We start from the raw sequence: 13,548 nt of genomic DNA on the forward strand, positions 1-13,548 counted from the left end.
TGGGTTAAAAATATTAGTAAAGTGGTTGATCCATTCAGTGCAATTTACTTGGGACGTCAGATCCGGTGTACATTTATCTCTCAAAAAATGACAATTTATAGTTTCCCAAAAGAGTTTACTATTATTAGTGTCTGCTGCCATATTTAATTTATCCCATGCCTCCGCTTGTAGCTTTTTTTAATGTGTCAATATTGCTTGCCTATATGCAACTCGCAGCTCGTGTATATACAATTGGTTTCGGGGAATTGTCCTCAATGCCAGTTTTAATTTTTGTAATACGAGTGTACATTTTGAATCAAACCACCTCGGTCCTGTTTTTTCCGAATTTTTAACACTTTTGGTTAGTAGAGTCTTTATTGATTTATTAATGTTCGAAAAGGCCTCTATCAGAGTATCAGGGAGAAACGCTTCACTAAGACAGTTATCAATTTCTTTCCTACAAATTGTAACCACCTCTTGTTGGACTTTTGGTGGGTCTACTCCAGTCCATTTAATTCTTGTGCCATTAGATCTAACAGGGAGGATATTTAAAATACAATCCTCAGTATTCACCAATTTATTACCCCAATCTAAAATTACAATGGAAATACTATTATGATCACTCACTACCTGTTCAGATATCCATAAATCAGTATAAAAGCTATTCTTTGAAATTAAGACGTGGTCGATATTACTGAAAGCATTTCGCCCCGTAAAAGTTGGACATTTAGTATGACCCTTACTAAATGTGCAGTCTAATAAATCAAGATCAAATTTTGCCATGATCATGTTTAAAATTGTACCATATCTGCAATGGGGGAAGTGTCACATATCATCATCATTCTTGTTATTATTACTATGAACTTTCATAAAGCCACAAGAATTAATTTGTGATGTGGGACATGTTCGTATATTAAAGTCTCCAACCCAAAGTATAATGGCGAGTTTACCAGAGAGTGCCAGTACCCTATCTATTTCCTTTTCTAATGCATCCAGCAGATCTCCCCTGTCGTTGGAAAAGATGGAATTATAATAGTTAATTAATATTAAATCCTTGCCCTTTGGAAACTCAAATCTCAATACTTGGCTGTGATTACATACAGATGAGTAACTTACAACTTTACACCCAAGTATTTTGTTTGATATAAGCATCAGCAATCCTCCCTTCGCTCTTCCTGATGTGGACGGTAAAGCACTTAAACAATATGAGGAATATCCTTCGACCACAACAGGATTTATACACCAAGTTTCCTGTGAACAAATAAAATCATTGCTGCATGTAATAAAGTCCTGCCAAAAAGGGGTATCTAATTTTTTTACCAAGGCCTGCAATATTCCAGGTTATAAATGTATAGCCCCCATGTGTTATTGTTTGCATTCTTTGACTAGTGGAAGGAGTCATAGTTGTGATAGTGCCTGTTACGATTTCGACATTCCGTGACCCAACTTCGTGCTCATTAATATCATTTATAACAGGGGCAGTATACACAATATTGTCGTTATCTAAGGCCACCAGCTTAAGTTTTGTATCTTTATTAATTTCAATTCTACTAACAACTAGCCCATAATCTATCCCACTGTCTTTCCCATCAATTGATGTTACCATCTCGGGTCTCTCTTGTCAATCATTATCCTCCAGTGTGCCCAAAGGTTGGAATCTGTTATACAACGGGATAGTAAAACATGTGGCACGGGGCGCTAATGGAGGCATTGAGTTAGTAGTTGGATAATGGATTTTTTGGTATGCAACGCAATCACGTGCAGGTAAGGATCTATAAAAGTAACCCAGCGGCAGTAATGTCGTGTTGAAATCCCAACAAGAAGGTGGAGGGGCATTGGTTATGGTTTTATAAGCCCAACCTGGTGACCTAAAATTAATTATTATACAGTCCCCAGCGAAGTTTTTCGATAATGGGCCTATCCATCCAACCCTTTGGGTAAGTATTATCTGGTCGGCCCTCATTGTGGGGAAACCACAGTATTTGGATAACCAATGCAGTGTTTTATTTTTTAAAGTTTCGTTGTTTTCTAGTTGCCCTTCCTGTAATTTGGGTACATTGGAAAGAACAGCCATGTATGCCTCACATTGTGGTGGTAAGTTGATAACCGCTGGTATATGAGTGTTATTAAAATTTTCAGTATCACGTGGCTTTCTTACCTGCTCTAGGGTTTCATTCCTGTGGGTTCCTTTACCATTTGGTGGCATAATATTTTTAACTGGTGTTGGATTTATTAACTCCTGTAGATTATTCCTATTATCTAGGTTACTGTCAGTAGTTGGACCAATAGTAGGATCAACAGGTACTAAATTTAACGAATTACTAGTTACTAAACTCCTGGGGACATTATTTATCGTCGTGTTAATCTGGTCACAAGGATAAATTAAATGGACTTGCGGTCTATGGTTATCCAGATATCTACCAAGTCTATGAACCTCTCTAGTCAGGATATCTATTTTCTCGTGCAATGGTCGAATTATCTCGGTAATTTTCTCAGTAAGGACCTCCAAGCTAATGGAACACATAGGTTCCCCATTGTTCAATGCTACTTTCTGTTTAGTCAACGTTCCTCTTGTTGCTATATGCTTTCCTTTGGCTGTCTTACTAATACCCTGGCCTGAGTTTCTCCTTTTGCCCCCTTTATCTAAATTCTTAGGCTGTGGCGAAGAGGGTGGATTGGGTGAGTCTAGTGTATTAGGGGTCCGGGAGCTATATACATTCTCTGTATCAGCCAAGGCTATAACAGAGATTATACCCGGTGTCCCATCTGCTATACTCAATCCGTTCTCACTCTGTGTATATACCTCTGCGGTCACATTAACTTGATCCCCGCCCCTTTTGCCTGTTCCCATTGAAATCCGTCTCTCAGTTCGATCTAATTCCTCAGCCAGGGCACTGACTGCTTTAGTTAAATATGTATCTATAGTATTGGGTTTGTTTCTGCTGCAGGTTTTACTCGGCGTCTCGACATGGTTAATTTAAGATAGCGATATTCTTTTCAACCCACACGTTTAACCCCTTGCATGCCCGCCCCTTTCCCCGCCCAGTGCCGCGCTTTGTATTAGCGGGCGGAGTTCATGACGAGCTGGACTCGTCATGGGCACAGCGCCACCGCAGCCCATGACGAGTCCAGCTCGTCATGGGCACTGAAGTGGTTAAACTGCACCTATATACAAGCAAATGACGCGTAGAGAATTTACCTAATACACATACAATGTCACGCTCTTACTCGAATCGAATAGTGTCAATAAGGTGGCCCAGCCCGGCCTCCTTGGGCCCCTGATGGTCACAGACGGTCCCGCCCTTGTCCCGGGCTTCTCCCTGCGCGGCCCGCGCGCGGCCCGCGGGACGAGGATCCGCCTTGACCTTTATACGCCTCCTGGCACCCGGTAGCAGCGTCTGCTGCAACCTCGCTGGTAGCAGGGCTGCTGGGGGATGTAGTCCTGGTCACGTTGTGGAGGGGGGGGCAGCGGAGCAAAGCCCAGCCAAGGGGAGAGTCAACGAAGGGGTGCGTGCGGCGGAGCAAAGCCCGGCCGAAAATAAAAAATCACCAAACAAAGTACCACAGATTCCTCGGCCCCGCCCTGACCTTTATGCGCCTCCTGTCACCCGGTAGCAGCGTCTGCGGCGACCTCGCTGGTAGCAGGGCTGCTGGGGGATGTAGTCCTGGTCACGTTGTGGCGGGGGGGGGGCAGCGGAGCAAAGCCCAGCCAAGGGGAGAGTCAACGAAGGGGTGCGTGCGGCGGAGCAAAGCCCGGCCGAAAAATAAAAAATCACCAAACAAAGTTCCACAGATTCCTCGGCCCCGCCCTGACCTTTATGCGCCTCCTGGCGTCCGGTAGCAGCGTCTGCGGCGACCTCGCTGGTAGCAGGGCTGCTGGGGGATGTAGCAAAGCCCAGCCAAGGGGAGAGTCAACGACGGGGTGCGTGCGGCGGAGCAAAGCCCGGCCGAAAGACCCAAATAAAGGAATAGGTTGATGCAAACCATTGTGAAGGCTTAGGCTTCCTCCACCCAGGATACTTTTATCACCCAATCTCCAATGGCCCTGTCTTCGTAGAAAGCTAGCTATTGGTGCTAGACACTTCTTGTATCTGCAGCGGGGGTGAGGAATAGAGGAGGGGTCAAATGTATGACCAAAATTGCTCTGAATTGATTGTGCCCAGCCACAGAGAATCTCAAATGCTCCGCAGTTTGGTGAGTGGGGACATGGAAGTAAGCACCCTGTGGATCTAGGGAGATGAGAAACCCTCCTCCCTGCAACAATTCTTGAAGGGTTACCATCCAAAAGGAATTTTATTTGAGGAACGTGTTCAGTTCTCGGAGCTCCAGAATTGGCAGCCATCCCCATGTCCTCTTTCTTACCAAAAAAGAATCTGGAGTAGAAGTTCAGGTTTCTCTGAGCCTTGGTACCATTTTGATCATTCCATTGAAGAGATGAGTAAGGCCTCCTGCTGCAAGTAATGCTTTTTTGCTGGATGATGAAAAGGTGGCTTTTAGAAGAATTCTTGAGTGTGCCGTGGTTCCACAATTTTCAACATCAAGGGGTCAGCCGTAATCCTTCTCTACTTGGATGTAAATGTGCAATCCTTCCCCCACCGCCTGATATAAGGGGACCAGCAAAAGGAGCATTTATAAGTCAGACACACTTGGTGTTGTCCTCAATGCACTATGTGAGACACTCCTCTCTTTTCACCTAAAGATATGGCTGGGGTTGTTGGCCTCCGACTGAGGTGTAATCCAAATTCTATCCTAACTTGCTAGATGGATACTATTGCATACCCTGACTGCCATACTGGCAGGAAGGACCTCTAAATCCCTGAGATACTCTGAAGGCATGAAAGAAAAGTATTTTTGTACTGGAGGGTTCTAAGGGAGTGAGCAGTGTCTGTGTCCTCTTTTTATTGATTGGAGGGCGTCATCAACATGTTTCCATGGGAGAGTCTGTAAATCAAAGGACATATTGAGAAGCTTGGCTTGTACCTCAGGATGTTTGGTTTTAACAAGACCCTATCTCTAAGTATTGCAGCTCCTGATAACTGGTGGAAGCCTGCATTTGTGACATTCATGGCAGAATCTATTGTAGCTGCAGTAAAATTTAAAAAAGCCATTCAGCAATGGTGTTAGCTTCATTCTTTCTGTTTTCAGGGACAAGCTTGAACAAAGAAATGTTGTGCCACAGATGATGTCATATTGCCCTAGAATGGTCAGGCTGTAAGATGCCTTGAATGAGGTTGCCAACAAGGTGCTCACCCCGTGTCCAAATCATCAATATGCTTTCTGTGTTTGTCGGAGGGTACTGGGGCAGGTGTAAATAGGTTACTGAATTTCCTTTGCGCTGCTGCTATGATGATGGAATCCTGCATAGGATGACTACCAAGACATGCATGCTTTGATTCAATTGCCATGCATTTGTTTGTTCAGACGTTGAATGACAGCATAGACAAAAGTGGAACTCTTCACCATGTTTAGCCCTTTCCTCCATATGTAATCTAGAATTCAGATTGTCTTATTGACTTTCACATCCGTTCATTGAAGTCAAAGAGTAAGCATTCTTTCTAAGCGGTCACTATAAGAAGGTCAAACTATTATGCTGGGTAATTGCTTATTGAAGTTACGTATGCGAAACCAACTTCATTAGAGTCTGTGCTGCCTAATACCTGTTTGCGTCCTCCAGTCTCTACATGTGCATGTGTATGTCAAGAAAAGTCTGGAGAACACAAATAGGTCCTAGAAAAAAGGAAGGGCTCCGTTATTTATTAACGTTGATGTCACCCAGGTTCATACGGTACCTTGGGTTAGGACCCAATGATTAAGCATGCCACTAACTAACCCTGATGGGTGAGGGTCGTTCTAACTAAATATGGATGCCATAGAGATTAGGGATTAGTAGAGGAGACTTTTGGAAGTCAATATTAGTGGGTTCCTACTCCTGGATTTTGAGATATAATACATAGGGAGTGGAATGAACTAAAGGGTAACCTTCTCTCTCCTCCTTCTAGGAATTGTTACTGGTAGGTAATTTTTTCGTCTCTGGCAATGTATCTTTCATAGAATCACATGCTTTAATCAAGAGAAGCGAGTAATATTTCAAAACAAAGTGATAAGGTGGGATAGAAGCTCCACCTGATGGAAAGAGATTTCAAAGCACAGCCTGCCCTCTGCATCATCAGTTACTTTTTTTAGATCCAGGCACTAGTGCTTGGTGAACGCTTGGCAGCATCTAAATGGCTACTCTACAAATGTCCTGCAGAAGTATTCCTCCACAAAGTACCTCTTAAGCAGACATTCTCCCTGTAGTGAATGCGTTCCCCGTGCTACTGAGAAAACTACTAACTTCCATGTTTTAACACAAGATGAAATATACTTTCCTACAGCTTATTTTTGATTTGAGAGAGTCAATTTGATAGGGTAAACAAAGACGACAAACTGCTGGTCAGAAACCCGGATGGCTTTGGTTCTAGGGAAGGAGAACCTGAGTCAGCATCAAACAGCTAAAAAGAGAAGTGCCTTTTTGCTGATGCACTTGTATTTTTGTATTTGCATTTATATAGCCCAACTTACAGAAGAGTGACCTGGCTTCTAGGTGCTATAAAGAATTAAGAATTACGAGAGTGTGGTAGTAGAATAAGAGGGTTCTTTGCAATGATAAAGGAAAGATGACAAATGGGTATAATGTATACAAAGTTCTATAAGTGATTTACAAGATACAGAATTTCCAATAATGCAAACAGAGTTGAACAACATGCATTGTGAACATGAGTCCAGAGAGGCTTGTACATAACGACTGATTTGAACTTGCACTTAAGGATCCAGAGGGATGTGGGATCTTTATAGATTTGAGGGGGGAGTTTCATAATTCAGCATCACCTGCTATAGAGAGTTATTTACCTCTGAGGTGTTTTCTTATCCATTTGGTTGTGTGGAGAATAGGGACTGTGCTTGAACACAACTTTCTTGTGGAGTTTTTGGGGTGAACAGATCCAGATCGCTAGCTTGAGATGTGCTCCTGTTTTTAGACACAAAATGATTCTACTGTATTTTGGTCCATCTGTAATTTAGTAATATTATTCAATGAAGTGCTGAGGAAGATGATAGATGGAAGAACAATAGATTAGTCTGGATAAGACTAGGGCTTGAATGAGAAGGATCCTTTGTGCTAGGCCTGGATGGAGCTGATTTATGATATGTTGGAAAGAAGAATATGTGACCTTCTGGTGATTTCTTGTGCATGTAATTCTATTTAATACGGAAAGCTAATATTTCCAAAAGCAACACTGTTTTCCAAGAGATGCTCAATAATTTCTTTATGTATAGCCTCAAAAGAGTCCCCATCAGTAGCGGCTGCTACCGGACGGGGGTAGTAGGGTGTGGGAGGGGGAATTTTAAAAAAAGGACGTACTTGGAACAGCCGGCCTGCCGGCGCCTCTCCTCTGTCATCTTCCATCTTCCTTCTTGCTGTCTTGGCCGGCAGCTGGAAGCACCCAGACACCAGTTGTGACTCTGGGAGGCACAACTCCCCAAAAGACACTTTATCCCAAAGAATCAATGGAGTCTACCCATGAATGACATAGGTGTAACCTTTGGGTACAACTGATTCTCAGCAAAAAAAGAAACAAAACTTGCCCCTGTGAGATAGGAAGGATTTGCCTGTGCAACAAAACTCCTTGGCACTTAATTAAGTAGACTCCCATATCTTGCAAGCTTACCAATGTTAGTTCAATATATTGTTTCTTTTTCTTTCAAGTATGCTGGTAAGTTGATTTTAACATGTTTGCTGTGTTATTGCTGGCTTAAACTGTCATCTTCACAACAGTCTCATAAACGTTGCCAAAATGACTAAGTCTAACCGAGGTTCACAGTGTTAGTTTGGGTAGCAGAACTTAAGTATTGAGTCAAAAATGGTAACTGAAGAAGAGTCCTAACTCATACAGAAATCGTTCTTATGATAGCTTGGCATTACTGACCTTCATCCATGTCCTTAGTAAAACGGTTAAGAATGCGACCCAGGGGTGTGGTATCAAAGAAATGAATTGGACTTCGAAGAATTTTTTCAAAAAGCTGATCATGGAGGTTTGAAGATGCCTTGAGTGTGCTCTAAATATAAAAAAAGAAACATAAACATTCTAGTGTGTAAGAATCGAAGCATTATACAATATGTTTTTTCCAGAGAATGTTGGAAAAAAACAAAAATCCAAATAAAGATAATGGAAAAATCAAATAGATTGTTTAAAAAAAAAAGGGCACTTCCTTGCAGCACCAAGATTCCCATTTTGCAGTACTTTCCTTCTGTTTATTCCATTCTGCACACCTTACAGTCCCTCATGTGATAGGTTCACCAAAATTGGATGTAGGAACTTTGCAAACAATGTAAGACTTACCAGTGTGGATTACTAAAAATACATCTTTGAAAAGCTATGTGGATTCTCTACCTCTATCCAGAAGAATAAAACTGACTTAATTCCTAAGGTCTTGAGTAACACAGAGCTGCATGCCAAGAAGAAATACCTTCACTGTAATAAGTCACAATTACAGCTAACGAAACTCTTGGCTAGTTAGTAAATCTTAAAGTTTATATCTTTATCAGATTAACCTTGACTTCAACATAGTAGAGTTCTCTGCTCAGACTTAGTTACAATTATAAATTACTCTAATACCTTTAGCTTTTTGTTGGCACTGTTAGGGCTGTTGATATTCATTTATATCAATTAAACAAATATCACAATGATCATGCTGGCAGTTCATATCAACAAATCTTTGAAAATCAAATAAATATTATAATAATGATAATACTGATTCATGCCCTAATTTCACGAATGTGTACTGTAATTCCATAGTGCCACAAATGTATTCCGATGGCCCATTCGTAACTTGATCTCATCACGTAAATTAATCATGAATAAAATGCAATGAATAATTCACAAATAAAACAAACAAAATCCGACATTGGTGTTCCTTTGATCGGCATTATGCCCTGAATGGGCTAACAATTTTCACATGCCTCAGTAATATCCTTGTCCACCCCACCAGAGTTATAACACCCTAGATGGGCTCACACTCTTGAGGACCACATGCATGTACCTTTTTTAAGGTTGCAAACGGCCCGATTTGCAGAATCGGGCCGTTTGCGACAGGAAAAAAGGCTTTCTCAATGTACCAAACCCTATTTCGCGATTTGCTAACCAATTGGCGATTTGTAAAATGGGCTAGCGATGGCTATTAGGAAGGGGTGTGTTTAGGGTGTCCCTTCCTAATACCGAATCGCATTGGTATGTAGGAATGTTTTGTGACCAATCTGCAGTTGCAAAACATTTGCATTTTATCACCTACTTCAAGTAGGTGGTAACCCATTCGCAAATAGGAACGGGCCCCAAGGGACCCCTACCCCTTTGTGTATGTATGCAAAAACTTTTTTTTAAAGCAGGCCGTGGTCCCATGGACCACTGCCTACTCCTAAATAATGAAAAGAAAACGTATCATTTTTCTTTCTAAATGCAACCCGTTTTCCTTTAAGGAAATCGGGCTGCATTTAAAAAGAAATAGATTGCTTTATTTAAAAGCAATCACAGACATAGTGGTCTGCTGACCCCAGCAGACCACCATACCCGTGATTTTAACGATTTCTAGGGGGTTGCGAATTGTGATCTACCTCATTCATATTAATGAGGTAGGTCGATTTGCGACCCCTTACGAATCGCTATATGAAACTCTTGGAGTTTCATACATTTGTAATAGCAGTTAACTAATTGCGATGCGCATAAAATCACAATTAGGTAATCGCTGTTAAAAATGTTGTTTCATGTGGCCCCTAGTCTACCTCAAGGGCGGGAGAAGGAGGGACGGGATGGAGGGGGAAAAAGGAGAGGGAAGGAGAGGGGATAAACTGCCAGTTCGCTCCCTGTAATATTTGTTTAATTTTAATGTATTTAATTTTAGTTTATAAAAACGCCATAACAGTGGCAATGAAAAGCCACAGGTATTAGAGTAACACACTTTAAGATGGTCGCCAGAGTAAGGGTATTTTGTGTGTGTGTTATTTGGTACAAAAACGCTGTCTTTTTTGTCGATGTCACTATAATCATGATCTGTATAAATGAGATAATATTGGGCGCGGCTCGCCGACACTGAGATAGGCAAGAGCTGAAACGTGTCTGTTTTTACGAGTAAGTTGAAAAACCGTCTTTGTTTGATTGGGGTCATCAACAGGTTTTATTTGTACTTTTAAAGAATTTTATTGTGGTGGGTGGCCTGTTGTTTCAATAGAGGCCAGGTGATTTCTTTGAATTTCATTTTGCTTGTTTTGTAAAGGAAAAATGTTGCACAGTTTACTACGTTTTCTCCATGTTTAAAAAAATATATATTTCCAATATTTATTTAATTCACTATGTGGACTAGACTTCCAATTGGCCTTCCAGCCAGTAGGCCAGGGCTAGTCACGGGTGCATGAAACAATTTTTTCTGCGGTGTCTGTTGAATTTAAAACAGCATTTAGGCCATGGAAAGATTTGGATTGAAATACAAAATGTGTTTTTGTGGTATTTCACGTTTTCCCCCCTGTAAACAGTGTATAGGACTAGGTGGGGAAAATCCTTTGAAGGATGTCTGTTGTTGTTATCCTTTTTTTAGCCCTGTTCATTTTCGTTTTTGGCATTGCTAAATTAATACCGTGTTCTCTGTTTTACCATAACCCCTTTGTCTGGCCAGTGTGCATGTGTTTTTGCCATAGGCCTCCATTTGCCTTTGTTCCACATGCCATGTTGCCACTGACCAGGGGCCATTTTTTATAGTCAATGGACTGCCATAGACCTGCCCGTGCTCTTTGTTTTACAGGCCTCCTGCCTCTTGTTGTGAGTGACCATGTGACTGGCGGCCATTTTGTGTATACAGCCAGTGCTATTTTGCCATAGGCCTGCATGTCTTTTTTGTTGTAGCCATGCCTTCTTGCTGGTTGTTGTGACCATGTGGCTAGCAGCCATTTTGTGTAGGCAGCCAGTGCGCTTTTGCCATAGGGTTGTATGCGTTCTTTGTTTTCTAGACCTCCTGCCTCTTGTTGTGACCATGTAGCTGGCGGTCATTTTGTGTGGGCAGTCAGTGTTCATTTGCCACAGATTTGCATTTGGTCTTTGTTTGTGACCATGCCTCCTTGCTGGTAGTTGTTGTTGTTATGCATGTCATTTTACTTATTTGTACAGGAAAAATGTTTCACAGTTTAGTAAATTTTTCCTATGTTTCCTAATACATGTGCAATATTATTTTAGTTTAACACACTATGTGGCCTAGTCTGCCAATGGGCCTTCCAGCAAGTAGGCCCAGTGTTAGTGATCGGAGCATGACACAACTGTTTCTGTGTTGTCTGTTGGATGAAACAGTTTTTTTAGGCCACGGATGGATTCGGATTGAAATATAAAATGTGTTTTTTCTGTGGTGTTTCATGTTTATTTTTTCATGCACACAGTGTAGCTAATGCCGTTCGGAGGATGTATGTTGTTGTAAACACTTTTAGCCCTGTTAATTTTTTTATGGCATTGCTGAATTAATGCTGTTTTCTCAGCTTTTCCTTCTGCCCTCACCGTCTTTTATATTGCCGCAGCCTCTGTTGCTTGTGGTGCATGGTTGGTTTGTTGCCCCTCCCCCCTTTTCTCTGCCCTCCATGGTCCGTTGTGCTGCCACTGCCCCTCCAGCTTGCACAGCATGGTCAACTTGTTGTCTCTGCACATTCCTCCATGAGAGGGTCCTATTCCCATAGAAATTATGGTTAGAGCTCTAAACAACTAAAATGAGGGCATATTTTCTGAGTTCTTAAATAGCAACAAAGAATTTGTGCTATCTTTATGTTATCCTATCCAGTTGATCACTTGATTATTTGCTACACTTAAGAGGAGGGACGTGACGTTACAGCCAGAGCTGTAGACTTTGCAGCTGGGGAACCAGGTTTGAGTTTCGGCGTCAGCTCAAATCACTTAATCTCCCCATGCCTAAAAAAAATTAATGTTTCCTTGTGTAATGTAACTGATGCTCATGTAAAGCACTCCTATATCTTTGGGTCAAGTGTGCACTATATAAAATTGCAAAAAAACTAAATAATTAAGTATTGTGCACACTTCTGTCATTGTGCTACACTTGGGCTACATTTGGGTGATGTCTGTGCTATATTTAGGCTCTTTTTTCGGGTGGCCACTTTGCAAGACTCATTTGTTATGAGGCGCCCTAATTTCATTATTCACTGCAGTATCCTCAGTAGAAAATACTTTCAGTTTCCTACTTTCATTCCATCAAGATGGTGCTCAAATGTGCCACACCTTTGGCATAAATTCAGATGTTAGCACTCTAGTTGCTTATTGGAACACTGCAGTAAAACTGCAGATCACCAGGAAGTTGGCTGGCAGTCTGCTGCTGGTGTTGAAAGTGCATGTTTAAGTCTGCATGCCAGAATGTTTTAATGAAATAGAAGAGGAAGCTATTCGAGAACTCACTTAAAATATGTCCTAATTTTTTTTCTCCAGCACTAACTATAATTTCTATAACACACTGAACCTCCTCATTTTGTTCCTTTCTAAATAAAATGTTTTAAGTTTTACCAGTTTGATTCAATCAACATGGCTTCATGTATGCCATACTCTTGTCATAAGTAACACCGTTAGAGCCCTAGTAATTTTTTAGAACACTCTGGAAGGCTGCAGTAGAACACAAGGGAATCAACTATCAGACTTCATTTTCATATGGCTTAGAAAGATACTGTGAATTTACAGAAAATATGCTCTTATTTTAGCTTCTGGAGCACATTCCATAACCTCTATAGGGTAATCATGAGAAAACAGTTTTCTCTCAACCATGATTCTTGAAATCCCAGCAGAAGGCTTTTCCACAGGGTAAAATCACCTTAGAACACAACACAATTCCTAAGATTAGTATGGTATCATCAACAAATGATTTATATTGTAACTAAAATCTGTTATCACCCTTTATACATTCTCCTTTTTGTGACCATCAAACCTGTCATTCACTTCAATGCAGTTCAATAGAGTGCTATCATGAATATTGGTCCCAAGATGGCTGCCAATACCTTCTGGTTGAAGTGTTAGCAGCCAATCAAATTTCAGTCGGGTTTCAGTACGCTGTTGGGCTCCCAGATATCTATATTTATTAAACTTAAATATGTCTGAAACGACTGAACGGATTTACAATAAATCATAAAAAAAACGCTTTCTGGACCAACATCTAGCTTTCTACCAAATTTGGTGTAATTCTGTTTAGCGATTCGGGTTATAGTTGCGTTACAAAAAAGCCCCATAGACATAACAAGGGGATAACACGTTTTGGGACATGCCTTTTTTCTTGGCTCCCGCTTGATGGATCACTCAGAAACTTTCAACACAGCAGCTGAACCAAAAAAGGGGAAGTTTTGTGAATATTTCATGAATTTTCATCAAGCAGCACCAAAGCTATTGGTAAAATATCACGTAACAGCACTGGCGCACTATGCAATACACTGCCAAGACCCAGGGTCCCAACTCCCATACTTGCTGATCAAAATGACATCAAATAGCAGATAGTTCGCTGAAGGCAGCATTA

At 41.3% G+C, this 13,548-nt stretch overlaps 1 protein-coding gene across 3 annotated transcripts in view; it reads right to left on the reverse strand.

Moving 5' to 3' along the window:
• The window catches only part of LOC146805541 (ATP-binding cassette sub-family C member 5-like), a 1,766,780-nt gene that overhangs the window by 353,827 nt on the left and 1,399,405 nt on the right, over window positions 1–13,548 (reverse strand). For all 3 annotated transcript variants that reach the window (XM_085622799.1, XM_085622798.1, XM_085622800.1), the window contains one exon: window positions 7,944–8,073. In XM_085622799.1, coding sequence (XP_085478925.1) covers window positions 7,944–8,073 — 130 coding nt within the window. The remainder of the gene's footprint in view (window positions 1–7,943; window positions 8,074–13,548) is intronic.

Source organism: Triturus cristatus, chromosome 8 (genome assembly GCF_964204655.1).
Source record: "Triturus cristatus chromosome 8, aTriCri1.1, whole genome shotgun sequence".
Lineage (NCBI taxonomy): Eukaryota > Metazoa > Chordata > Amphibia > Caudata > Salamandridae > Triturus > Triturus cristatus.